Here is a 26,106-nt window from a genome sequence, read left to right as displayed (position 1 = left end):
TCGGAGCTGGACCGCGCAGAGCGGGTCCGCGCGCCCGGCCCCTCCGCGGGCGGCACCGGGGCGGGGCCCGGGCCCGGTGACCGGGAGGAGGGGCGGGGAACTCGGACGCCGCCGGGTCGCTCAGTTGTGGCCTCGGCGGTCCCCGCGCTCCGCGCTCTCAGTCGCAGCGGCGGAAACACGCGGGGTCCAGGCGGCGGCGGGCTCCAGGGGGCGGGGAGGGGAGGGAGTGGACCGACGGTACCGGGCCCGGCCGGGGCGGGGCGGGGCGGGGCGGGGCCTGGGCGGGCCTTAATATACCGCGCGCGCCGCGGGCCAGCAGCACAGCGAGGACTCGGGAGCCCCGCGCCGGCCGAGCGTCCGCGTGTCCACCTGTCCGCGCCCCTCCCGCCGCAGCTGCCGGTGAGCGCGGGCCGCCCTCGGAGCGCCCGTGGGGTGCGCGGCGCCCCTCCCCTGCGGGCTTCCCTTCCCCCAGCCCCGGCGGCGCCGCTCCGCGTGCCCACGCGTCCCCCTGCGGTGCGGGTGCGGGTGCGGGGACCCCTGATCCCGGGGAGGAGAGACGACCGCGGGCTCGCCTCGCAGGTGCCCTGGGGGCTCTCCCCTGAGCCGCCCCCTCTCCCCGCGCAGGGCCGCGGTCCGAGCCCCCGCCGCCGCCATGCGAGCCCCGCTGGCCTGCCTGCTGCTGGGCGCGCTGGCCCTGAGCCGCTGCCAGGTAAGCGGCCTCCCCGCCTTGAGGTTCGGCCGTGGGAGGGGGCCTGCGGGACCCCTGAACAGCGCCAGGGGAACGGGGGGCTGGGAGGGAGCCGGAGTCCCGCGGGTCCCATCCACGGAAGGGCCGGACCCTCCGGGGAACGGGACAGGGGTGGCGGGGAGCCCGGGGAGCCCGCGGAGCCCGCGGAGCCCGCACTTGCAGGCCGGGGGGAAGGAGCCGCGGGCCGCCCGCTGCTGGCGGTCACCTGATACGCGGAGCTCGCTGAGTCGACCCATTTCTCAGCTCTGGAGACCTATGGTCTCCCAGTTGAGGGCTAGTTAGATGTGATGGGGGGTGAGGAGGGAGCTGTAGTCAAGGGTGAGTTTTGGGATCGGTCCCGTTTGTGCACACCCCGAGGTCCCAGGGACATGGGACCTTTGGCGACCTTTCCCTCTTTCCCTATCTTTTCCAGGACAGCCATGACCTTCCTCCAGTATCTGGTGCATGTGAGTATCCACCCCTTGCACAATAATATCTGGCTGCACAAACATCTTGGAGAAGCCTCAGGAGACGGCCCTTCCCTGTCCCTGATGCGGGGGCTGGCTGGCTCCCCCCTTGTCTCCTCCCTTGCTCTTGGCTTAGCCACCCCCACCTTTGTTTTTCAGCAAACTGTGTCTGTCTGAATGGAGGTACCTGTGTGTCCTACAAGTACTTCTCCCACATTCAGCGATGCAACTGCCCAAAGAAATTCAGTGGAGAACACTGTGAAATAGGTATGGACATCCTCACGCTGACGGAGAGGAGGGGGCTCAAGAGATTTGGGGGCAGGGAGAGATGAGTAGGATGGAAGAGCAGGCAGGGGTTCGGAGCTGGAGGGGTGGAGTGGGGGACGTCAGCCCTACGTAATGGGCTAGACACGGTCACACACATGCACACACATTGCCTCGTGAAGCTGTGGCTGCACAAATGTGAGGTGGGACGGGAGGAGGCCCTTTCTAGTGTCTTCTGCCCGGCCTGACGTCACGTGAGGCCTGGCGGGATCTCTAAAATGCCTGTCTGAGCATCCGCTTTCTGATATTCTCTCATCCTCACACCCTTCCATAGATAAATCGGCAACCTGCTATGAGGGAAACGGTCACTCTTACCGAGGGAAGGCCAACACCGACCACAAGCGCCGGCCCTGCCTGGCCTGGAACTCTGCCAGTGTCCTTCAGGAAACGTACCACGCCCGAAGACCTGATGCCCTCCAGCTGGGCCTGGGGAAACACAATTACTGCAGGTGAGGTGTGGGTAGCAAGGACCTTCCCCGTGGCCTCCCAGAAGCCCTCATGAACGTTCCCCTCTGCTTCCAGAGTGCTGACCATAACATGAGAGCAGCAAGGCCTCTGGTTGAGTCTTTCTTGGAAGTGAGGACGCGGGAAGGACATTCTGTGCTGAAGTGACACCCCTCTCCCTTCTGTGTTGCCAGGAACCCAGACAACCGGGGAAGGCCCTGGTGCTATGTGGAGGTTGACGGAAGTCAGCGCGTCCAAGAGTGCATGGTGCGCGACTGCTCTTTTGGTGAGTGTCACCAACCTGTTTATGATAGTGGGTGAAAGCGGACAAACTCATATGTGCCCTTATTCCATCACGGGAGGGCTAAGGCCTGAGGCCTGCCTGGCCCCCAAAAACTGGGAGGTCAGAGGATGAGGAGAGGGGCCCTTTCTTTGACCTGTCTTCCCAAGACACCCCTCGCTTTCTCCTCCAGGAAAAAATCCTCACTCTCCTGAAAAAGCAGCGTTTCAGTGTGGTCAGAAGGCTCTGAGGCCCCGCTTTAAGATTGTTGGGGGAAAAGTCACCGACATTGAGAACCAGCCTTGGTTTGCTGCCATCTACAGGAGGCACCGTGGAGGTTCTACCACCTACGTGTGTGGTGGCAGCCTCATCAGTCCTTGCTGGGTGGTCAGTGCCACACACTGTTTCATGTACGTCCCTCTGTCTCTGCTCTCTGACCCTCCTGCTCTACCCCAAACACATACCTTTCTCCTTCCCAGCAAAGGATTTCCCTTCAACTCTACCCTTTCAGCCCTTCCTTTGCACCCATACCCTTGGGGACAAGTCATGCTCTGAGGTCACTGTGGTGGGGAGGGGGAAGTGATAGGATCTCATGAGAACAGACTGTCTTATCGGTCTTCCTTCCCACAGTAATCACCCAAGGAAGGAGAACTACATTGTCTACCTGGGTCGGTCAAAGCTTAACTCCCATACCCCGGGGGAGATGAAGTTTGAGGTGGAAAATCTCATCCTGCATGAGGACTATAGCGCTGACACGCTTGCTCACCACAATGATATAGGTGAGTGGAAAGCCCTCATCTGCTGTCATGATGATGGCCGGGAGGGGAGGGGTTCAAAAGGAGACTCAAGTGGGAGGTCGAGGTTGTAGGGGAACATGAAGACCCTACTTTACACCACGAAGGGAGAAGTGGGGAAGGGTTCAGAGTGATGTCCATACATGAGGGGCTTGGTGCTCCCCTGTGGAGTCCCCGAATTTCCAAACAGGTAGCTTTCTCTGGGTGGCAGTGGCCCTGTGGGAAGTGGCTTGGGCTGGGGTGCCCCTTCTTTTGTTGGATGCAGACTCTGTCTGTCCCAGGAGATAGAACTTTGAGAGAGTGTTGGGCTATATTGCAGCCCAGCTACCTCAGCCAGGGCTTTTTGTAGAAAAAACCTCATACAGTTATATGCAGTAGCTCTGGCTGTCCAGGCCTTTGTCAGCAGCTGGAACAAAGCCCATGAGGCACAGGACAGGGGAGGCTTGTTTCATCCTACCAGCACTCCTCCCAGGATGACCTCTGACCCTAACTGACCCAGGGATAGACAGCTGCTCCCTCAACCTTTGGAGGGCAGAGATGGTGACCACCTGACCAGGTGGTGGTCTTTCCCCTCTGACCTCTTCCCCCTCCCCCAGCCTTGCTGAAGATCGTTTCCAGCTCGGGCCAGTGTGCGCAGCCATCCCGGTCCATACAAACCATCTGCTTGCCCCCAAAATATGGAGATGCTAATTTTGGCGCAAGCTGTGAGGTCACTGGCTTTGGAAAAGAGAGTACCTGTAAGTGACCATTGGGGCTAGCTGAGGCGTCCTGGGGGAGTGTGGTCACCTGGAAGTGAGCTCAGCTTGATTAAGGGAGGGCCATGAAGATAGAGATAAGAGCACTGTGGAGGTAGCAGATGGGTCCAGGGATGGAGTAGAGAGCATTGTTTAGGGAATGATGGACCATAAAGGTAAATAAGTGGAGGGTGAGGGGTTAGCTGGGGTAAAAACTCAGATTTGGGTGGAAAAAGAATAGGGGCTTTCCCTGGTAGTAATACTTCTTGGTCCCCTCCCTGGCAGAGAGTCCCAGCGGAAAGGCTGGGCAGACGCAACGTAAATCCTCATGTTTCTTCCATCTAGCCGACTATCTCTATCAAGAGGAGCTGAAAATGACCGTTGTGAGGCTGGTTTCCCACTGGGAGTGTCAGCAGCCCCACTACTATGGCTCTGAAGTCACCACCAAAATGCTGTGTGCTGCTGACCCACAGTGGAAAACAGATGCTTGCCAGGTGAGGGTTCTAAGCATCTCTCTCTATTACCCCAAAATCTCTCCAGGGCTCCTGGGCATGTCTCTGCCCTCTTTGGGGAGCCTCTCTCCAGCCAAAGCCTCAAGAAGCCAGAATCAGGAGCTCAAGTTTTAGAAGGTTTAAACCAACCCTTCTGCCTTTTCCAAACATTTGTCATCAGCCTGTCTCTGTGCTAGGCCCTTCCGACCGGGGGAGAGAGGAAGCCTAAGAAAAAACAATAGAAAGTAATATAGCTCAGCGTTCAGGGTGTGGTGTGAATTATAAACGATAGTTTATAGGAGAGGGAGGTGAGTGCCCACTAGCTGGTCACGGAGGGGGAGCTTTAAAGAGAAGGTGACTTTTTAAAGGGATATGAGGAGGCAGAGGGAAGAAAGGAGAGTGTTTCGGTTGCAAGGTACAAAAATGAAGTTGAGGACGGCATATTCCAGGATGGGAGGAGAGGTGGGGTCTGAGAATGGAGGTGGCATAGTGGCAGATAGTAGGGCTTTGGAAGCCGCGCCGAGGATTTTGAGCGTGATGTGGTAGGAGATAGGGAGCCATTAAGGACTTTGACTCTGGGAAACTCTCCCTTCTCTCTCCGGCATGATTGGGCAGCAGGACGCGATGGCCCCCTCCTAACTTTTTCCAGGGTTCACCTTTTGTGTCTTTGGCTTAACAGGGAGACTCAGGGGGACCCCTGGTCTGTTCCATTGGAAACCGCGAGACTCTGACTGGGATCGTGAGCTGGGGCCGTGACTGTGCCATGAAGGACAAGCCAGGTGTCTACACGAGGGTCTCACGCTTCCTATCTTGGATCCACACTCACACCCGGGAAGACCTAGCCCTCTGAGGGCCCCCCAGGGAGCCAAGGGAGGAGAGGGGCACTACCCACTCCCACACTGACCATCATTTTTGCAGTGAGTCCGTCTGCACCAGCTATATATAGGGAAGAGACTGAGGAAGATAGGCTCTGCAGAGATGGTTTTGCTTGTGCTGCCCACCAGGGTGAGCAACGATAGCTTTACTCTCAGATACAGGCCTGGGTGCTGGCCACCCAGATCCCCTCTGGCCAGGATGGAGGGGTGGTCCTGATCCAGGATGGTACTGACCAGTAGTTTGTCTTTTTCTGGATTAAAGCCTTCTGGAGATAAAAATGACATCTATGCATGGGAAGGAGAGGTAGCTCCCCCAACAGTGGGCATTCATGAGGCCTATTATTGGGAAATGAATCATTTCCCAATTAGGAAGTGTAACAGAACTGAGGTCTCTTGAAGGAGCTTGGCCAATGTGGGAACAGTAGTTTGGGGACCAGGGACACTAATAACTTGAAGGTAGGGCTCTGACACTGTATGAATATATCAGGAAATATTGTACATGCAGGTGTATGTTTGTACAATTGTGCCCAGGCTGTGAGTAGTCAGAGTAAGAGCTGGTATTCCTGTGTCTAACTGTAAGTCTAGATATTTCCCTAAACTCTATGGACTGTGATACCACATAGAATGGTCTGTCAGGAGAGGTCATGAGTCACTGTTGGGGCTTTTTGGTCTCCCATGTAATGGTGCCTATGAATATATCATTCTGGGGCATAGCTCATGGCCAGCGTTAAAATTTGAGTTTCACTTTCACATAAATGTCCCTTTCTTGGACAGTTATCCCTTCTGACCTTCCAGCCAAGTTCATCCGATCCTCACTGAGTGGGGCAAGGACCACTCATGTACACTGAATATTTAATAATTATATTCTGCTATTTTTATTTATGTCTATTTTTGTAATTTTGAATAAAGATGATTAATAAAATATTTTTTTCGGAAGACTTTCTTTCTTCCCTGGTGCTTGTATGGGAGGGAGTTAGGGGAGCATAAAAAGTAGAAAATGACCATGGTGGGATGCATGCATCTTGTCAGGCTGCATCTCTCGACTTACTGGGGCTTTGGGAAGTAGAGGCTAGGAGAGTTGTAGGTCAGGCCCTCCGCACCACATAAGGCACAAAATGTGCTGTAAGCCAGGGGCCTATGGCTAGGTGAATGGTGTGAAGGCTGGGTGTCAACCCCCAGCTCCCCCAGCCTGATGCTTTTGTGCAGTGCACATCTTATGTAACTGCATGGTGACCCTCTTTAGTATTAGTCTCATTATATTCTCTTCACTCTGCCCCCACCAATCCTTGGGCTGACTTCAACCAGGGAGAACACCGGTATGAATGAAAATTGTTAATCTGCATCCAGGGATCAGAAAACAACTGCCCATTATCTGTGTGGGGCTGGTGCTGTTTTCTCACTAGGTTAATGGAGCTCGTGTCCTGCCATTGCCATCCCTAAGATCAGGTGGCTTAGAATCTGAAGCTGGTTGATACCTTAACAGAGGTGAGCTTATATTTTGAACCAAAATCAGTTTCTGAAGAATAGGAGTTTGGAAGGTAAGCTAGGAAATATAGTTGGATGCCAAACTATTGGAATTTCCAAGCTACGCTAATGGGTCTTGGCAGTGTTTCTTACCAAGGCACCTGAGAACCTTTTAAAAATATACATGCCTATGCTCCACCCACAGAGATTGAAGCAGGTCAGGGCTGGTGCCAGGCTTCAAGGGTTTGGAAAACTCAGGTGTTTCTGATAAGCACCTGATTGAGTATCTTTTGGGAACAATTGGACAGATTATGTGAAGTGCCCAGTAAATTCAAATGTGGTCAGCATGTGTTCTCTGCATGAACAGTTTTCTGAGTGGGGTTTAGGGGTGCAAGGTCTCCTGGGCTCCCTAGACTGTAGGTCCCCGGGGAGGGCAAGGACCCAAAGTATTCAGTTTTTGTTTGGGTTATGTTGTTGTTTGGGGATTTTTTTTGAAAGTTGGCTGATACCTTTATTGCTTTGGGGGGAGAGGGGTGCTCAGGAGCTCTTGGTAGGGCTGCCTGTTTCCTCTTCACCATCTCTGGCTTCTGGCTGCTCAGGGTGGCACTGGCCCTGCGGATGGCAGCGCAGCAGATCCAGGCAGTACTTTTTCCTGCAGATCATGTGCCAGGTGCTGTTCCGGGTGGCCCAGGCATTCTTGTTGATGATGGTCCGCACCTAGGAGGTGGCTGGCTTTCGCTGCCTGGATCTCTGCACCTTCTTGACAACCAACACACCTTTGCCGCAGGCTCCATGGCCCCGTCCTGCGGTGAATCACCCCGTTGTACCGAAAGGAGTTGGGGCCTTCAGATGATTGGGTTCGGTGCTGTACGTCTGCCTTTTCCTCTAGATCAGGAAGCTGGAGCAGTTCCATAGGTGGGCGGACTTGGCGGCAGCTCCTCTTGCTGGGGCAGCCAGAGACAGAAAGAGCCCAAATATTCAGTTTTTAATCCCCATAATCTAGCATGTTGTCATATTCAGTAAAATGCAGTGGTTTCAGAGCATGCAGGAGTCAGGTGGCCTGGACTAGAATCCTGGCTCTAATATTAGCTGTGCAACTTGGGAAGGACTCATAACCTCTCTGTGTCTCTGTTTCCTCATCTGTAAAAGATATAATAATATCTAGTTTCCAGGATTATTATAAGGATTCATGAGTTCATAAACCTCTCAGTGTAATCCTGGCACCTAGTAAAGGCACAAAAATGGTGGCTATTCTTACAAAGCCATGTAAATTCCTGTAGAGTTGAAGGGAACCCCCTCCCCTCTTCTACCCCTGGTGTGCATTGGTGTGTTTGGTGTGAGCTGAAACTCGCTAGGAAAGAAGAGGCATGATGTGAAGCGAAGGGGCCCAGCCCAGGCCGAGCTGCTGCTTCACCTCCTTTCCCCCCAGGGGCCAAGAGGATCCTGTCCCAACATGAGCAGCTCTAGCATCAGGGCTCACAGTCACCCTAAAAACAGGAAGTATGAGCTCCACTGGTCAGGTTGAGCAACGACGCTGCTCTCTTCAGACCATTTCCCAGCCACCACCCGACCCCCTGCCAGCTGCGGCCTCTTCTCTGAATTGTAGGTGTCAGTTGGGGCTGGCAGAGATCAGCCACTTCTCCAGAGTTTCATGGCTCCGGATACTATCCTGTCACCTTCGGGACTGCCTTCATTTGGTGCTCACCATGCACTGGACACCACTAAGTTGTTCACATTCTTATCTGGTTTAATCCTCCCAAAAATCCTAGGAGAAAGTTATTATCATTAGCCCCATTTTACAATAGGGAAAATGGAGGCACAGAGAGATTGAGTGACTTGCTCAAGGCAATGCAGCTGGTAGGTGGCAGAGCCAGGGTTTGGACCCAGGCAGCTGGCTCCAGGCCGCACAGGCCTACCACTGTGACGTATGACCTTTCAGCAGGGCCCAACTGAGGAAAGGAGAGCTGCCCTCTCAGGGCCCTACTTCAAGGATGCTGGGTGTCCAGGGTAAGTGTATCAGAATTTCAACCCCTACCTAGATTATAGCTCTGTCCTCTTAAAACATTCCCAGGCCAAATGAGGAGACCCCACTCAGCCACCAGTTTCAAAGTAAAACCACCTTCTCAAGGTAACCTCAGCCTTTTTTGTTGAAACCTGATTTCATTGAAGTGGTTTCCGTTTTCACCAGAACTCCTCGTTCTGAAATATTCTGTGGCCCATTCTATTATCAAGACTGAACTTGATTTCCACTTATAGTCTGCTTTCCTCAAACCAACCCCCCCACAACAACCACACCCCTACAGGTATCCCTCCAAACTCATCCCCTAGTGTATCCACTTTCTTGCCTAGCAGAAAACATTTGGATCAGACACAGTGAGAGCTGTTGCTGAGCTGTTTTTAAAATAACAGTATTGCCCTGGCTGGTGCGGCTCATTTGGTCGGGCATCGTCCAACTGCCAGTTCGATTCCCAGGCAGGGGGCACGCACCAGAGTTTTGAGCTCAATCCCTGGTAGGGGGCCTGCAGGACGCAGCTGATCGATGTTTCACTCTCACATCAGTGTTTCTCTTTCTCTCCCTCTCCCTTCCTCTCTCTCTGTAAAAATCAATTAAAAAATCTTAAAAAAGAACAGTATTATTGAGATATAATACACATACCATAAAATTCACCCATTTAAAGTGTACAGCTCAATGACTTCTAGTACATTCACAGAGCTGTGCAACACTCACCACAATAAGTTTTAAGACATTTCATCATCTCAAAAAAAAAAAAAAAAGAATACCCCTTAGCAGTCACTCTCTTTTCCTCCTCAGTCTCCTCAGCCCCTAATCTACTTTCTGTCTCTCTAGGTTTGCCTATTCTGGACATTTCATATACATAGGCTCATATAATATGTGTTTTTTGTGTGACTGATTTCTTTTACTTCCCATAATGTTTTCCAGTTTCATCCATGTTGTAGCATGTATCATGTGGTTGCTGAGTTTTAAGTAGCAAATTGGGAGAAAAGATAGCCTCGCCCCCCCCCCCTTCTGACCTTGAAGTCCCTCTGAGATTCATTCAACAACCCTTAAAAAATTTAAGGACCGAGATACCAGGCACCCTTTTAGCTGCTGGGGATACAAAAATGAATGGGACATAGTCCTAGTTCTCAAGGAGCTCACAACTTTGTGAAGGAGACAGAACCATGACCATAATCCAATGTGATAAGTATTATAATAAAAGTATGTATCCCTGGCCAAGTAGCTCAGCTGGTTAGAGCTTTGCCCCAATACACGAAGGTTGCGGGTTCAATTCTCGTCAGGGCACAAGCAAGAATCAACTGATGAATGCATAAATAAGTGGAACAACAAATCGCTGTTTCTCCCTTTCTCCCTTCCTCTCTCTTAAAAAGAAAAAAGAGGGGGAAAGCATCGCCCTGCCCGGGGTGGCTCAGTTGGTTGAGCATTGTGTGTAGGAGGGAGTCAACTGATGTTTCCCCCTCTCCCTTCCTCTCTCTCTAAAATCAATAAAAACATATATATGTATTTTTTTAAATGTATGTATAAAGTGCATGGAATGATGATGAGGAAGCAATGAATTTTGCCTTGGGAAGTCAAGGAGGACTTTACAGAGGAGGTGATATTTTACCTTGGGCTTCAAAGATGCAAAGAGATTTACCCAATAAGGAGAAGAAAGGCATTCTAGGCATAGGGAGGATCATGAAGGCATGAAAACGCATGGTGTTCACAGGAAATGATGAATAAACAGCTGTTATAGATAAAAGTTTGGGGGGGGCAATGAGCAGGCAGAGACTGGGGTTGGGGGAGTTGCTGGTGGGGTCCAGCTGGTAAGGACCCTTAGGCAGGACTGATATTCAGCAGTAGGCATCAGTACTACTCAGTCACTAAAAGCTGCTGTCTCAAGATCCCCTCCATGCTGTCCCCTGCCACTCAGCTTCTCTGCACTTATTCAGGATCCAGCAGACAGAGAGTTAAATGCCTGGCAGAGGGCCCCTGGCAGGGCCTCTGAGGCCCTTCCTCAGCTTTCATCAAAGTGTTGGTACTCTGGAGTCCTGCTAGTTAAATATTTAGAATATCACCTCTTACCCTCAGGTACTAATTTCAAAATCTAGAAAGGTGATTGACGTCAAGGAGTCAAAAAACGTGTTGTTGTTTTTTTTCCTTAACTAAAAATTTCCACCCCATCATAAAAGTAACTATAGTGAAGTGCTTCCACCCCTGGCTGCTGTGGCTCAGTTGGCTGGGCATTGTCCTGTGCGCTGAAAGGTTCCTGGTCGGTTCCCAGTCAGGGCACATGCCCAGGTTTCGGGCTCGATCCCCAGTGTGGGGCGTGCAGGAGGCCGCCGATCCATGTTTCACCCTCACATAGATGTTTCTCTCCCTCTCTTTTTCTCTCTCCCTAAAAACCAATTAAAAAAAAAAAAGTAAAATGCTTCCATAGCATTCAAAGCCATTGTCAACACTTTCGGTGTCTTGGATCTCCTTTGCAATCTCAACCTCCTCTACTTGACTCTGAATATTGAGTTCCCCAAGTCCTGATCCTAGCTTTGAGGAAAGAGCAAAGAATGAAATGGAGTCACTATAGTCAAGCTGCTAAATTACTAAAATCAAGTAGGCTGAGGTAGGAGGAATTCTTCTGTTTTTGCTTCGACTAGCCTTTTAAACTTTTGAACTCTCCAGTTATGCCTGGAGATATTTCTATCTATCCCTATTTCTATCTCTATCTTTCTCTGCATCTCTGTGTCTATAAGCACAACTATATCTATCTCCTTTGGATAACCCTCTCATTAGCTTTAGAAGGACTTAGGAAACAATGTTCACATGTCCAGACCACCTGACATTCATTATCTAGACGTTCCAGACAATCTGGAAGATTTTATCCTGGACCAGCTTAGAAGCTAAGAATGCAGGACTGATTCTTCTCAAGAGTGTACCTTTTTTTAAAAAATATATGTTTTTATTGATTTTTTTTTTTTTCTTTTTTAGAAAGAGAGGAAGGGAGAGGGAGAAATAGTAACATCAATGAGAGAGAAACATCCATTGGTTGCCTCCTTGCATGCCCCCTACTGAGGATCAAGCCTGAAACCCAGGCATGTGCCCTGACCAGGAATTGAACCTGCGACCTCTGGGTTAACGGAATGAAGCTCAACCAAATGAGCCACACAAGCCAGGCTCAAGAGTGTACCTTTTACTGTAAGAACTCTCAGCGTTTCCACTTTCTTTGGAACAGTCTGGCACTGCCTGGTTGTGATTTTGGTTTGCAAACACCAAGACCCTGGAATAAACCTTTATCATTTATTTCTAGCAAAAGCCTGACTCTTTTGTGCTCTGTTGACAATCTTCTCCCTTCCTCACCCTAAGCTTCTCCCACAGTCTCATTCACACTCAGGCTTAAGTTACCACCAATAAACAGTTGACTTACAAATGCTTATTTCCAGCCAAACTTTTCCTCTAAATTTCAGGCTCTTATTTTTTGTATACTTGCCACCTCCTTTTGGTTGTCACACATAAGACACCTCAAACTCAGCCTGCCCCAAACCGGCCCCGTCTCAGGCCCCAACCTGATGGACTTCTTTCATCACTGTCTCAGGTGTTGGCACCACCTCCATTCGCATCCAGAATTCTCGGAGTCATCCTGATGTTTCTTTCCTCTTACCCCCCTCATTCCATCCATCACCAAATCCTGACAATTTGCCTAATAGCTCTTGAAGTCATCCATTTCTTTCCATTTTCACCACCACCATCAACTTTTGTCTGGACTATCACAATAGCTTCCCAACTGGCCTTTCCCATTGACTCTCTCTCCTTCCTCTCCTTCCCACAGCCCCACCAATCCATTCTACTCACGTGAAAAGAAAAATCCTTTGAAAATGCAAATGTGCTGAATGACTCCCTGGCTGCCTAGCTTGGGCAGGGTCTGGCCCAGACTTACCCTCTAGCTCCACTTGGCATCAAGCTCTCCTAGTCTTGTCCTGCTCAGCGGTTCTCTTACTCCGCAGTCCCTTTCTCACCACAGGGCCCTGGTTCGTGAGGTCCCTTCTGCCTGGGACTTTCTTTAACTAGTTAAGTTCTTTCTCTTGCTTCAGAGATCATTTCATCAAGGCAGACTTTCCCAGGTTGCCTGTATCTATATAGAATCCTGCTGTTTTGTCCACAGTCTCGTTATAGCATGAGGCCTCTTTGATGTACTTGTCACTGTTGCAATTTTACCTTCACTGCATCATTACTTGATTAATGTATGCTTTCCCTCCCCAAATTGTAACCTCAATGAGGGGCAGTGTGTTTTTGATCACCACCGTGTCCCCAGCACTTAGCATGGCTTTTGGAATAAGGCAGACATTAAATATTTACCGAATGAATGCATTCTGATGTATTTCTTTCCATTTGTTTCCTTTATCTGCCTACTTTTTACGTAACTGTGTTCACCCTCTCTACGCAATTTTGCATCTTGCGCTTATCCTTTGACTATTTTGTCACAAGAGTTTTCCTATGGCATTGCAAATACCTCCAAGCCTTATATGCACAATGTAGTTAATAATAACATTTATCAAACCTACCTTTCTGAGTTGAGGCATCATAGATAAAGTATGTCAAAGTTCTTTGTAAACTACATGTACATATGAGGTCATTATTTGCATTTAAAAGGAAATGTGGGTGACACTTGTCCCTGGTGTCCTCTCCACCCTTGCTTTTATAACTCTTTTCCTGGGGCATTTTTTTTTTCAGTGCCTTTGTTCTGCTTGGTCACCTCGTTAAGGTCTAAAATAACTCATTAACTTTAATATGCTACCAGTTCAAGGAGGGTTGCATTTTTTAAAAGGACTTCTAAAAGAAGGTCACTCACTCCAAGCTGATGAAGTTTGGGGGCTGGGAAAGCACTCGGGATCTTCATTTATCATCCATTCATCCTCAGCTCACTCATGCAACAAACACTCGTTGAGAGTGGTCATGGGCCTGGCACCGTGCTGCGTACTGGGTGTGGAGACGAAAGGCCAAGTCTCAGCTCCAGCGGGCTAAAGGTCTAGTTGGGGAGCAGATAACTAAGTGAGCACAGCGAGAGCATCGCTATGAGGAAGATATGCAAGATGGTCTTGGAGGGCTAAGAGCACCCTCCGAGCGGAAGGAATGGCACGTGCGAGGGTAAAGGAGGAGGGAACATGGGACACTCAAGGACCTGCGGATCGTTCAGGTGCATGGGGTCCAGGGGCCAGCTTTAGAGAGGCGACTAGGCTGGTGGGATCGTGAGCTAGAACCTAAGGGGCTAGAGGACCGGGACTGCCTCATGAAGGACTTTAGATTTTATTGTGATGGGGAGTTCATTCAAAGGTTTGGAGCATGTGGCAGCAGTGTGAAAGATCGATTAAAGGAAGATTCTTGGGGCCTAGATGAGTTGATGGGCAGGAAACACCAGCTCAGAGACAACTACAATTAGCCGGACAGGAGCTGAAGAGTGTCCGAACCTGGGCACTGGCAGTGCGGTGTAAGGGGAGGGTACAGGCATGGGAGGTTTTTATGGAGATAGGATAGACTTGGTGCCTGGAAGGAGAGGATCATTTGGGTTAGCCTTCTGGCTTCAGACAGGTAAGATAATGCATAATTTTACAGGAGTTTTCACTGTAAGTGATTTTCCTAAAGCCATATCTAGTAGGTAGTTGACTAACCCAGAGTTACTACTGGTGGAATTTTAGGGATCAGTATTTACAGGGCCACCCAGGCGTGCTGATGACCTCAGTGACTCTGTCCACTCAATTAGAGAACTTCCTCCTCACGTAATCACCAAATGGTTATGTCACCCAAACCTTCATGTTTTTTCCCAGGCCTATTCATCCCTGTGACAGTGGTTCTGACTCCAGGAACCTCTCCAAAACCTCCCAGTTCTGCTATATACTGTCAGGAAATCAGTGGATTGGCCAGTGGTATGTATAAGGGGATCAGTAGACACTAGATCTGGTTGATGGTCTTCTGGCTTCCTAGAACTGAGATGTGACTTCTGGTGTTTGAGTAGATCATGTGTTCTTAGGACATAACCAAGTTCTGCAAACAGGGTATGGGAATGAAGTGGATTTTGTAAGAACTCCGGTGTGGGGTTTCCAGCCCAATCCCCCCACCCCTTTTTTTGTGGTCTGCAAATTGCCCTTAATTTCTCCCTCTTATAAACAAAAGCAGTCTCTTTAGCTCTCTCTCCAGAACATGTGTATAAGCTGGGGTCATTGCCATTGATAAGCAGGACACTGTAGCTCCAGTTTGGCTTTTCCCATAATTAACTTGCTGACAAAGGTCAGCTCCGACCTCAGGTTTTCTCATTCCTCTCTACACCTGCACACCCTTCACCATCACAAGCTGAGAGGCTCTGCCAGGGAGGCTTTAAGATCTTGAGTCTTGGTATGTCTTGGTGGGGCTGGATATATATGTGGAGTTAACAGCTATTGATCAGATAACTTGTATTCTCCACTGGAATTTGGCCACTGGCCCTGGCCTTAGCAGGCTATTAGAATTATGTCAGATGGCCAGTGGTAAGCTTATCAGAAGTCCTTCTTTGACAGCCCTCCCTCCTTTTTAATTGATTGATTTTAGAGAGAAGAGCGGGAGAGAGAAAAAGATCGATTTGTTGTTCCACATATTTATGCATTCGTTGGTTGATTCTTGTATGTGCCCTGACTGGGGACCAAGCCTGCAACCTTGGTGTATTGGGACAATGGTCTAACCAACTGAGCTCCTCGGCCAGGGCTGACAGCCCCCTTCTTGTGGCTCCCTCAAGTCCAGATTTCCTCAGGCACTTACCTTAGCCCTTACTCCTTAGCTGGACTCCTTCATGGGAAAGAGAATGAGGGGAAAGGATAAACAGAGACACAAGGTGGGATAAACACTTTGTTAGGACATCAGTGGGAAATGGTGGCTCTCCAAGTATGTCTCTCCAATCAGCAACTTCAGCATCAGCTGGCACTGGTTAGAAGTGCAATTTATCCGGCCCCACACCAGGCGTCCTGAAACAGAAACTCCAGAGGTGGGGCCCAGCAATCTGTTCCAACAAACCCTCCAGTGATTCTATTACATATTCCAGTTTGAGAACCGCTGATCTGAGGCATTGATTCTCAGACTTCGGTATGCTGCGGAACCACCTGGGGAGCTTCTTAACCGTAACCTGGTTATACAAAACTGGATTGGTGTCTGAGCAACTGTATTTTTAGCAAGTTCCCTAGGTTGGGGATCACTGATCTAAGGAATTCATCTTACCAATCAGCTGAGTCTCCTGGGGAGGGAGCAGACAGAGGGCTGTGGAGATGTCTCTCAAAGTTCCAAATGCCACCTGAATCTGAATCTCTGGGGAGCTTGTTAGAAAAGCAGGATCTAAGTATGAGATGTATTGAACCAGATTCTCTGGGCCTGAGGCCCTGGCATCTATAGTCAGAGTTCTCTAGGTGATTCTTATACATGTGAAAGTTTGATAACTCGTGAGCAACAGATTGGCAGGTGTTCTCGATGATGAAGGCACCTGAGGAGCTTTAACAATGACCTGATACATGAAAGAGCCCCACCTGCAGAGAGTCTGATTTAACTGGTCTGGTCTGGGGCTTCAATATCTTTTACAGATCACCTCCCACCCCCACTCAAGTGATTTCAGTGTGTAGTTAGGGGTAAGAATCATCAGGTTAAAAGATGATGCAGACTGGGAAGGGTCAGGAAGCAGGAGGAAGTGAAGGAGTGCCAAGGAAATAATTGGAAGCCTGTGTGGGAGGCTAGTCAGAAATGTTACCTGAAGTCCAGAGGAGATAGAAAGGTGGAAGGGGCCCCAGGTTGGGGAGTGAGTAGGTTAGCGAGTGGTGTGGAGCTCGGTGTAAGAAGAGGGTTAGTGTGTTAGTTTCCTATTGCTATTGTAAAGAATTACCACAAACTTAGTGACTTAAAAGAACACAAATGTATTATTTTACAATTCTGGAAGTCCAAAATGGATTAGCAGGCTGGGTTCCTTCTAGAGGCTCTAGAAGAGCCACCATTTCCTAACCTTTTCCAGCTTCTAGAGGCTACCCACATTCTTTTGGTTCATGAACCTATATCACTCCAACCTTTGCTTCTGCCATTACATCTCCTCTCATTCTCAATCTCCCATTTCCCTTTTATAAGGATCCTCTTATACATTGTGATTTCATCAGCCCCACCCAGATAATCTAGGCTAATTTCCCCATCTCAAGATCCTTAACTTAATCACATCTGTAAAGTTCCTTTTGCAATGTAAATTTAGCATATTCCCAGATTCCAGCAGTTAGGATGTGGATATGCTTGGGTGTCATTATTGAGCCTACCACAGTCTGCCCTCTGGCCCCAAAGATTTATGTTGATCTCATATGTAAATACACTCAGTTCATTCCAATATGCCCCAAATATCAATCCATTAGAGCATCAACTCAAAGTCTAAAAAAAAATCTCACCTAAATCTCATCAGCTCAAAAGCTCCAAATCTCATCATCTAAATAAAGTATGGGTGAGGTATTGTATGTAATCCATCTGAGGCCCATTTTTTTTTTAAATTCTCAGCCGAGGATATATTTTTCATTAATTCGAGAGAGAGAGGAAGGGAGATGGAGAGAGAGAGAAACATTGATTGGCTGCCTCCCTCGCTCTGACTGGGGATTGAAACTGAAACCTGGGCATATACCCTGACAGGGAATCGAACCCAAGACCCTGCCGTGCATGGGACGATGCTCTAACCAACTGAGCCGCACCAGCCAGCTGAGGCACATTTCCTCATCTGTGAAACTTAAGAAACAAGTTATCTGCTCCCAGGGACAGGCACAGGGTAATATACAGACATTCTCATTCAGAAACGGAGAAAATGGAAGGAAAAGAGTCACTGGTCCCAAGAAATTTCAAAACCACAGCTGGGAAAACTCCTTAGGTTTTAAGACCTGGAAAAATCCTCTGTGGCTCTAGGTTCTGTCCTCTGGGCTTGACCCTTGTCTCTTCCTTTTTCTTGGAGGGTAACTCGTGTTTGCAGTTGAGTAATTTTATCACCCTGCCTCCTGCCTGTAGGATGTGGGGGATCTGACAGCCTTCTTTCACTTTTGTCTCCTCTCTGTCCCTTGCGATCCAAGCTGGCAGTGTTTCTGCTGGTGTAAAGTTCTCAGAACCTTGCGAGTCTCCTGTTCACATCACAGGCATTCACTCCGTCAGACAAGAGGCTCCTCCGCAGACTCTTCCAGGATGATCCCATTTTTGCTCCTGGCTTCTGCTGAGAAGGCTGGGGGAACCCAGGAGTCGCATCCGGATCTCGCCCAAGAGCTCTCTGTGTGAATGAGTACTTTGATCTTTTTACCCTTCCAAGGCATGCTCAAAAGGTTGTCCAGTCACGCATCTGGCTTTCTTTCCAGAGTATTCTTTCCTGGCACCGAATCTCCTAATTTTAAAAAATATATATTTATTTTTTGTTTGACAGAGAAAGAGAGAGGAAGTGAGAGCGAGCAAGAGAGAGAGAAACATCTATGAGAGAGAACCATCCATCGGCTGCCTCCTGCATGCACCCTGCTGGGGATCGAGCCCACAACCCGGGCGTATGCCCTGACCAGGAATCGAACCTGGGACCTCTGGGTGCATGGGACGACACTCAACCAACTGAGCCACACCAGCCAGGGTAGGGACTCCTAATTTTAGCATCTTTTCCAATCCGTATAGACTCAAAGTTTCCCAAATCACCAAGTCCTAGTTCCTTTCTGTTTATAGTTCATCCCTCAGTTTATCTCTTCCCTCTCACATTGTACTATAAAGAACAAAAATAATGCAGGCCACACCTTCAACACTCCGCTCGTAAATCTCCTAAGCTAAATATCCAAGTTCATTCCTCACAAGTTCTGCTTTCCATATAACCATAGGATACAGTCCAGCTAAGTTTTCTGCCACTGTATGATGAAGACCCCCGCCCTCCAGTTTCCAATAAAATATCTCTCACTTCCTTCTCAGCCATCACCAGCAGCACCTTTAATGTCCATAGTCTTACTAACATTCTGTTTATGATGACTCATGTATTTTCTAAGACAGTATAGGTTTTCTCTACTGTGCTCCTCACTTCCCTGTCATTTATCACCAGCAGAGTTTTTAACATCCATAGTTCTAACTGTTCAAGGCAGTCTAGGCTTTTTTTACGACATTTCTTAAAATTCTTCTGTCCACTGCCTGTGGCCCAATTCCAAAGCCACTTGGTATTTGAGGTATTTGTTATATCAGCACCCTGCTCCTGGTTATCAAAATCTGTATTAGTTTCCTATCGTTGCTGTAAAAAAGGACCACAAAATTAGTGGCTTAAAATAACACAAAAGTATTAGTTTATAGTTCTAGAGGTCAAACGTCCAAAAGGAGTCAGCAGGACTGGAGGCTGGAGGCAGAATTTGTTTCCCTGATTTTTCTAGCTTCTAAAGGCTGCCTACGTTCCTTCGCTCCTGGCCCCTTATCACTCTGACCTCTGCTTCCAACACAACATCCCTTCCTCTTACTCAGGTCCTTCTGTTTTCCATTTATAAGAACCCTTGTGATTATATTGGGTCCACCTGGATAATCCAGAATAATCTCCTCACCCCAAGATCCTTAATTCCATCACATCTGAAAAGTCTCCTTTGCCTTGTAAGGTAACATAGTCATAGATCCGAGGGATTAAGGTGTGAACATCTTTGGGAGGCTATTGTTCAGCTACTAGGGTTATCACAGCTTCATGGGAGTGGAACTGGTTGCTACAAGGACAGTGAAAGTCAAACAGAGGTGAAGATCCGCAATCTAGAGCCTAGCCTCTCCCAGAGCTGCGTTGGTCACCTCTGGCCAGCTCCAGGAAACCCCTGGACGGCTGAGATGTTTGGTTAACCACTGAGGCTGCCTTGGGCTCCGCATGCTTATTGATATTCTTCAGGCCTTGGACTTTATCTTCAACTCAGAGAGAGAAGAAGGGAAGTATATTTGTTGAGAGCCCAGCAAGTGCCTGAGGGTGTGGGGCCTTTACTTATGCCCTCTGAAGAGGGTTGCGGCTTTGCCCACTGAGTTACTGGGAGGTTCAGGTGCGGATGGCTGGTTCCCCGTGGGTGAAGGGGGGTGAGAGGGGAGAAAGGAAAAGCTGTTAGGCAAGCAAAGGAGCCCTGCTCTCTCAGTCCTTTCCCCAAGGCCTTTGCTCCAAAGTCCCCACAGAGCAGCAGGGGTCCTTAGCATCCAGGGTCAGGCTTGTGGTGCTCCCTGCAGCCCAGTGGCTGACCTCCTTTTAAGGCAGGCAGATGTGTCATGTTGGGCAGCACCCCTCCCTCCCTGGGACCTAGTTGGTGACTCAGACTCCCAGGTAAAGCCCAACCTATGGGAAATGACTAAGCACTCAAGTTGGCTTCCTCTCCTTGGGGAGGGAGGAGGAAGCCTGAAGCTGGACCCTCCCCTCCCCCTCCCTTAGATTTCTCAAGGTAGTGAGGGAAGGGTGGGTCTCTGGAGGGGACAGCACTCCAGGGGGTGTCCCCACACCCTCTGCTTTTACTGCACAGGTGAGACTGTGTGTGTGTGCACACACAGTTCAGGAGATTTGGGGATGTAGGCATGCTGGGATCTACCAGACCTCCTCCTTGTCACCTTTGCCTCTCCCATCTCCTACTTTGCTGCCTTTGAGAAGAATCAAAAATTTTTTTCTGCCTCAGTGAGTCTGTTTTCTTCAGTATGGAAAGTGGAATTAGGGGAATGGGGAGCACTCTGCAGACTGCCAGACTGGAGTCCTGATACTAAACTACAAAGGCTCCATGTAAACACAGTTGCTCCATCTCTGAAAGGTTTGATAACTTTTATTTAAAATTTTTTTTTATTTTTTCTATTTTTTAGGGAGAGAGAGAGAGAGAGAGAAACATCGATTTGTTGTCCCACTTATTTATGCATTCATTGCTTGATTCTTGTATGTGCTTTGACCGGGGATCGAACACACAACCTTGGTGTATTGGGACACACTCTAACTAACTGAATTACTTGAGCGGGACCCAGGTTTGATAACTGGTAAATATTGTTCCATTTGCAAGTACTACCTATGCAAATGGGAAGAATGCGCGGTCACCTGGTAAGAAAGAGAAAAAGAGCCCTTTTCCATTGTAGTTCTAAAATTAGTAGGATAAAATTAGTTGTTGGCTGGTCAAATTACGGACGCAGTCCCTATTGGACGTGAGGCACCATGCTAGGTTCCAGACACTCGGAGTGGAGCAACACTGGGTCCTTTTATTTAAAAAAAATTTATTGGGATGACACTGGTTAATAAAATTATCAGCTTTACTCAAGGAGGCCTTCCTGGACGTGGTACTGTCCAAGCTGAAGCTTGAAGGGTAACTAGGAGTTAGCTGGGGGAGGGGAAGAAAGTTCCAGGCACAGGGAACATAACAACATGTGCAATGACCGCAGGGCCATAAAAAACTTGGCTGCGTCCCTGGCATTGAAAGCAGTCAATAAGTCTGGAGTGCTGAGTTTGGTTGGAGTGTTGGAGAAATAAAGTCGGAGAAGTAAGCTCGGGTCATTAAGTTCTTACGAGCAAGTTAGCGGTCACTTTGGAAGAAGGTGTAGAGCCCTGGGGACAGGGATTAGTAATAACTCACAGGTACTGGAATGCTCTTTTGTGCCAAGCACTATAATCATTTTACATGAGTTACCTCACTTAATTCTCCCAACAAGCCTATGAGATATTTATTATCATTTTCCTCTATTTTATGAGTGAGGAAACTGAGGCTCAGAGAGGTTAGGTTCGGTGGGAAATGTTGCAGGGTCATGTAGGAAATAGTGTGGACACAGCTAGCCCAGGGCAGAGCAGGTGTCTCACCCAGGCACTGGCTCAGTCTGCCCTGCTACTTCCCCGTTCAAAAAGAGCAAAGGGTCTCAACAGGGAGCGGTGGTTTTGTCCCTCAGGAGACACTTGGCAGTGCTGGAAACATGTTTGGTTGTCACAATTTGGAGGATGCTACTGGCTTCTAGTGGATAACTAACATCCCCCAATGCACAGCACAGCTACACACAGCAAAGAATTATCTGGCGCCGAATGCCACGGGTGCCATGGTTGAGAAATCCCGAGGCTGAGAATGAGCTGCAGAGGGCAGGCACGGGGAGGTAGCCACGGGGTGAGCACGAGGGTTTTGGAAGGGACATTTTGAAAAAGGCCTGTACATGCTGTCCTTTCAGCTGCAAGACAGGGGTCAGCTATAGCAAAGCCCAGGAGGGACTCAGCACATCCTTTCCCCAGTGTGTCCCTGCTGCTCCCAGCCTTTAGAGTTCAGAGAAAGCAGTTAATGAATTATCCTGGAGTTACCTAGAGCTAATTCTGAAGAGCTTCCTGTCACTTAACAGGCCCAGGACTGTTGCAGGGTACTGGCCAAGATGGTCACCTCCTTTCAAGCGTATTCTGACAGGACAGGGCTCCCAGCCATGGTCTTGCTGACACATGGTATCTGAAGCCAACATTTTTGGCCAATGCATAATTTCAATGAATAATAACATCCAGCAACCAAGAGACCAGAGACACAAGAAGTATGTTGGAAATGGTTATTTCCAGAATCCGCTCTTCTCACAAGTCGCTGAGTAGCCCTTCTGCCTGGGTCAGGAGAGGACATCCGGTGGGCGAGCTGCCTGCTCGCCGACTTAGCGAGGAGCTCTCACTTACCTTTCTACCTGCAATTCCAGAATGGGTGCAGATCTTTCCAGGAAGCAAAGCTCATAGGATGAGGCAAAATGTTGCATTAATTTCCAGGATTCGCTGTGTGGAGCACTTGGACTCCTGATTGCTTTAAATTCTGCACATCTCATGGTTTCTGATCTTTAGCTGTACTTTTAACTGTTTCCCTCCTGGTTCTTGTCTGGCTCTCTGGTTTGACCCTTGACGCATGTGTCTGTCCTAATTGGGTTTTTCGGCATGCCCAGTCTCTCTCCCAGGCCCACATGAGCCATCAAAGTCTTGCCTCAGCCTTCCTCTTCTAACGTTTTGTCTTTACCACAGTCTTAGCCCAGAGAATGAGGAAAAGCTGTCCCTAGGGCCTAGGATCTAAGACTTCCCATAAAGAGCCAACTTTTCCTACATCTGTTAGAGAGTTAAATTTTTTCAACATCCCATGTTACCCAAAGTGTCCGCATGGAAATTCTGTGAGATGTGAATAGACGTTAAGTGGAACAAAGGGTTTTATAGCCAAATAAGTTTGGGGAATGCTTTGTGAGGTTAGTTTCTTTTCTATAACAAGACTTCTCAGAGCCCTTGACATGTTATGGACAAGATACATTTCCATTAAGGGGATAAATCCGTGGGGCCAGATGTATTTGGAATTCATAATTTTTCAGATTTTAATACGATAATGTGGTAATTATGTTATTTATTCCGTTGTACCCCCAGCAGAGTGGGACAGGCCCTGTAATCACATATTTTCTGCAGCAAAACATATGGGTATTCATGCTAAATAGGTTAAATAAAGAATCTGAACAACTACTCATCTATTTAGGTCAAGTTTTGCCCTTGGGTTATGAAAAAAACAACAGTTTTCAGGACTTTTTAGACTTCGACATTGTGGATAAAGGATTGTGGACCCTGTATATGATACCCCCAAACATATTTGACCCCAGAACCCCTTTACCACGAGCGTCAGCAGGATTGGCATTCCTAACCCCTCTTGGACGCTCTGAGCTATTAGTCTAGGCTGCAGCCTCCGCAGTTGGAACTCGCTGCAGTCCCTGCCAGCCGGTCACAGGAGCCTTATCACCTCCCCTGGTGAGTGGGTGAGACGGGGATTTTGACAGTTGAGCAAGGAGGAAGAGGTAGGGAGCACCGGGCACTGATCAGAAACAGCAGATTTGGTTGGGGAATTACTACGCTCAGCCTTCACGCCCTGGGTGAAAAAAGGAGCATGAAGCACAGCACTGTACAAATGTTGGCTTATTGTTTCCTTCTTCGCACCCTTTGCATTTTTCAAATTTTCTTAACAATTTTCAAGTTTCTTCTCCTCTGTTGTTGTTTTCTACTGCAAGGAGTTGCTGCTCTGAGCGGTGCTGAGGGAGGGAGGCCAGCCCAGAGGCGATGCTCGTCCTGAGGGCCAGATGCCCAGGTCCTGGGAAGACGGCTCTGGTTCTGGCCCCGTGCCCCAGCCCAGAGGGGAGGTGGGGTGCGGGGTGGGGAGTGCACGCCCCAGGCCAGTGTCTCCTGGGTAAGGAGAAGACTGTTGAGTTTCTGGAGGATTTCCAGGAAGACTTCCTGCTCTGAGAAAAACATCACAAACACAGGAAGAGACTCCAGGGCCTAAAGGGAAGGAGTAATGCACCAGAAAGAAGATGCTGGGGACGGGGCTTGCACAGAGAACAGCCAGGAGCAGAGGAGCCTCCTCTCCCGCACCCAGCTCTATTCCTGGATGGCTGGGGGCATTTGCCCACGGAGGGTGACAGCCTGGGGTCTGGAAGAGGGGGACTTTTGAGTCGTCCCACCTTCTCTACTCTGCGCTGAGGCCTGGTCCATGGGGGATGGAGGTGGAGAGTGGGGAGAGGACTAGGAGGGCCTCAGGTACACACCTTCAATGTGCGGGGCTATGCAGCCATCGCAGAGCTACGAGCCTCACTCAGCTCGGGGGTCAGCGGAAGATACGCGTCTCCAGCCTGCCCCGTTACCAACCCATGCCAGCTGCAGGGGGCTGTAAATTATTATTATTTTCATACAGCTTAGGAATTGCACCATTATGTTGTATTATGTGTGGGTGTGTGTAGAGTAGGGAGGGTGTTACAAGCTTTAATTTACTAAGTATAAACATTTGAAGTAGATCACGGTTTTAGTAACTTCGTTTTGACATTAAAAAAAACCCCACATCAGGAGACGTAAAAATTGAAGTAGTAAACATATTTTAAAAAAATAATAAAATGAACGCACCCTCGCCCTATCCTCACCTCCGAGAAGGATAAGGGGAGCTCCAAGCAGGAGGCCCGGCCTGTGTTGGCAGCTTGGCCACAGAGCCGCTGAAGGACTGGGGTGCTCTGCCCGCGTCTGGGCTCTGCGGGAGCCCTTCGCTCCGGCTCCCACCCACCCTGGTTTCATTCGCATCACTCTAGCGGCCTCTGCTGGGCCGGGGGGAAGGCGACCAAGGCTGGGTGGAGCCCAGAGCTCTGGCTGGGAAAGGAAAGGCTGGGTGGGATGGTCTGTTGGGCAGTGTGAGGACCTTGTTGTCAGAAGGGACTCAAAGACGACAAGCTCTGACTACCTCAAGGTCATTTATGCCACACTCTGGGTTTAAGAAATTGTTCTGGTCATGGTGCTGAGGAAGGGGGACAAGTCCACGTCTGAGGACAAGAAGACTGAGCCCAGGGAGAAAAATATTGTGTTGCTGGGTGGGGATTAATGAGCCAGTTTCTTCTCTTTTGCTCCCTGCCTCCAAATGGTGACCACAAAGGGCCTGGGCTCTCTGAGGAGGGCAGTCGTCCTCCTATGCGGCTGGTTGGGTCATGAACTCCCTGAATCAGAGAGAGAGGCTAGGAAGGCTTGTTGAGGCCTCCTGTCCTGAGTTGAGTTCACTGATCCAGCTTTTACTAAAGAACCTTGCTTCTGGGACATGAGGGTGCCTTACCCAGACGGTTAATAAAAATGCTCTTCTTGCCCACGTGGCATTTTATCCCTGTGAGGTTGATGGCAGCGTTCAGGCCCCAAACCCTTCTCTGAACATACTAGTGACCAAGTGGGTCCCAGTGACTATTTGGGATAAAAATAACACACGGGAGCCCACAGCTTAGTGCAGCTGCCATGGCTAATGACAGGGGCTGGTATCAGGTTATTGGGAAAATAGAACTTTTCAGTCTGGCAAAGGCTCACTTCAAACAGACAGAGGTTTTAGTCATCATAAGTAAAGCAGTTTATGCTCCCACAGCTTGCTTTTCCCCCTTCACCCTTGCAGATGGGACATTTAAACTGTAGAAAAAGCAGCTTAGTTTCATGTGGACTAAGTACACTTATGCGTGTTGCCCTGGCCGGTGTGGCTCAGTGGTTAGAGTATTGACCGGTGCACTGATGGGTTTTGGGTTTGATTCCAGGTCAAGGGCACATACCTGGGTTGCAGGTTTGATCCACGGCCCTGGTTGGGACACGGGGGGAGGAAGGCAGCCAATCTCTCTCTCTCTCTCTCTCTCTCTCTCTCTCTCTCTCTCACTCTTCCCTCTGTCTTTCTCTCTCTTCCCTCCCTCCACTCTCTCTGAAAGGCAATGGAAAAAATATCCTTGGGTGAGTATTAACAACAACAACAAAAGAAGACTTATGTATGAAGTTTGGGCCCCTTAAGTCACTAGTGGTAGCAGCCTCCCCAGGTTCTGTTCTCTCTCCTGTTTTGTATGTTACCCAGGGCGTATTGAGACGGTGGCAGAACTAACCCTTTAGGGTCATGAGGCAGGTTTAGGGGTTGCTTTGAGCACACCCTCTTCCACTCATGGGCCCAGGTCAGCCTGGCTGGTTGATTGTCAGGTCCTTGTCATGGTTGTGTCTTTCACAGAACAGAGACTATGGCTTAACAACAAGAGGGTGG

General features: G+C 49.2%; 1 protein-coding gene and 1 long non-coding RNA gene across 3 annotated transcripts in view; both read left to right on the top strand.

Moving 5' to 3' along the window:
• The first annotated feature begins 314 nt into the window (after positions 1-314).
• PLAU (plasminogen activator, urokinase) lies at positions 315-6,060 on the top strand. The gene is made up of 11 exons (XM_081157432.1): positions 315-399; positions 625-709; positions 1,161-1,194; positions 1,354-1,461; positions 1,793-1,967; positions 2,157-2,248; positions 2,436-2,652; positions 2,873-3,021; positions 3,633-3,773; positions 4,116-4,264; positions 4,941-6,060. The coding sequence occupies exons 2-11, from the start codon at positions 653-655 to the stop codon at positions 5,109-5,111; spliced, it is 1,293 nt and encodes a 430-aa protein (XP_081013558.1). The 5' UTR covers positions 315-399; positions 625-652; the 3' UTR covers positions 5,112-6,060.
• Positions 6,061-13,404: 7,344 nt separating this feature from the next.
• LOC308566958 overlaps positions 13,405-26,106 on the top strand; it is a 33,844-nt gene continuing 21,142 nt past the window's right edge. The window contains exons 1-2 of one of the 2 annotated variants that reach the window (XR_014000248.1): positions 13,405-13,787; positions 14,416-14,514. This is a non-coding gene — a long non-coding RNA (uncharacterized lncRNA). The remainder of the gene's footprint in view (positions 13,788-14,415; positions 14,515-26,106) is intronic. The other variant, XR_014000249.1, reaches the window with a different exon arrangement.

This window comes from Miniopterus schreibersii, assembly GCF_964146895.1.
Source record: "Miniopterus schreibersii genome assembly, chromosome: 14".
NCBI classification, from domain to species: Eukaryota; Metazoa; Chordata; class Mammalia; order Chiroptera; family Miniopteridae; genus Miniopterus; species Miniopterus schreibersii.
The sequence above is the reverse complement of the archived record's forward strand: the minus strand, read 5'-3'. Positions and strand labels throughout refer to the sequence as shown.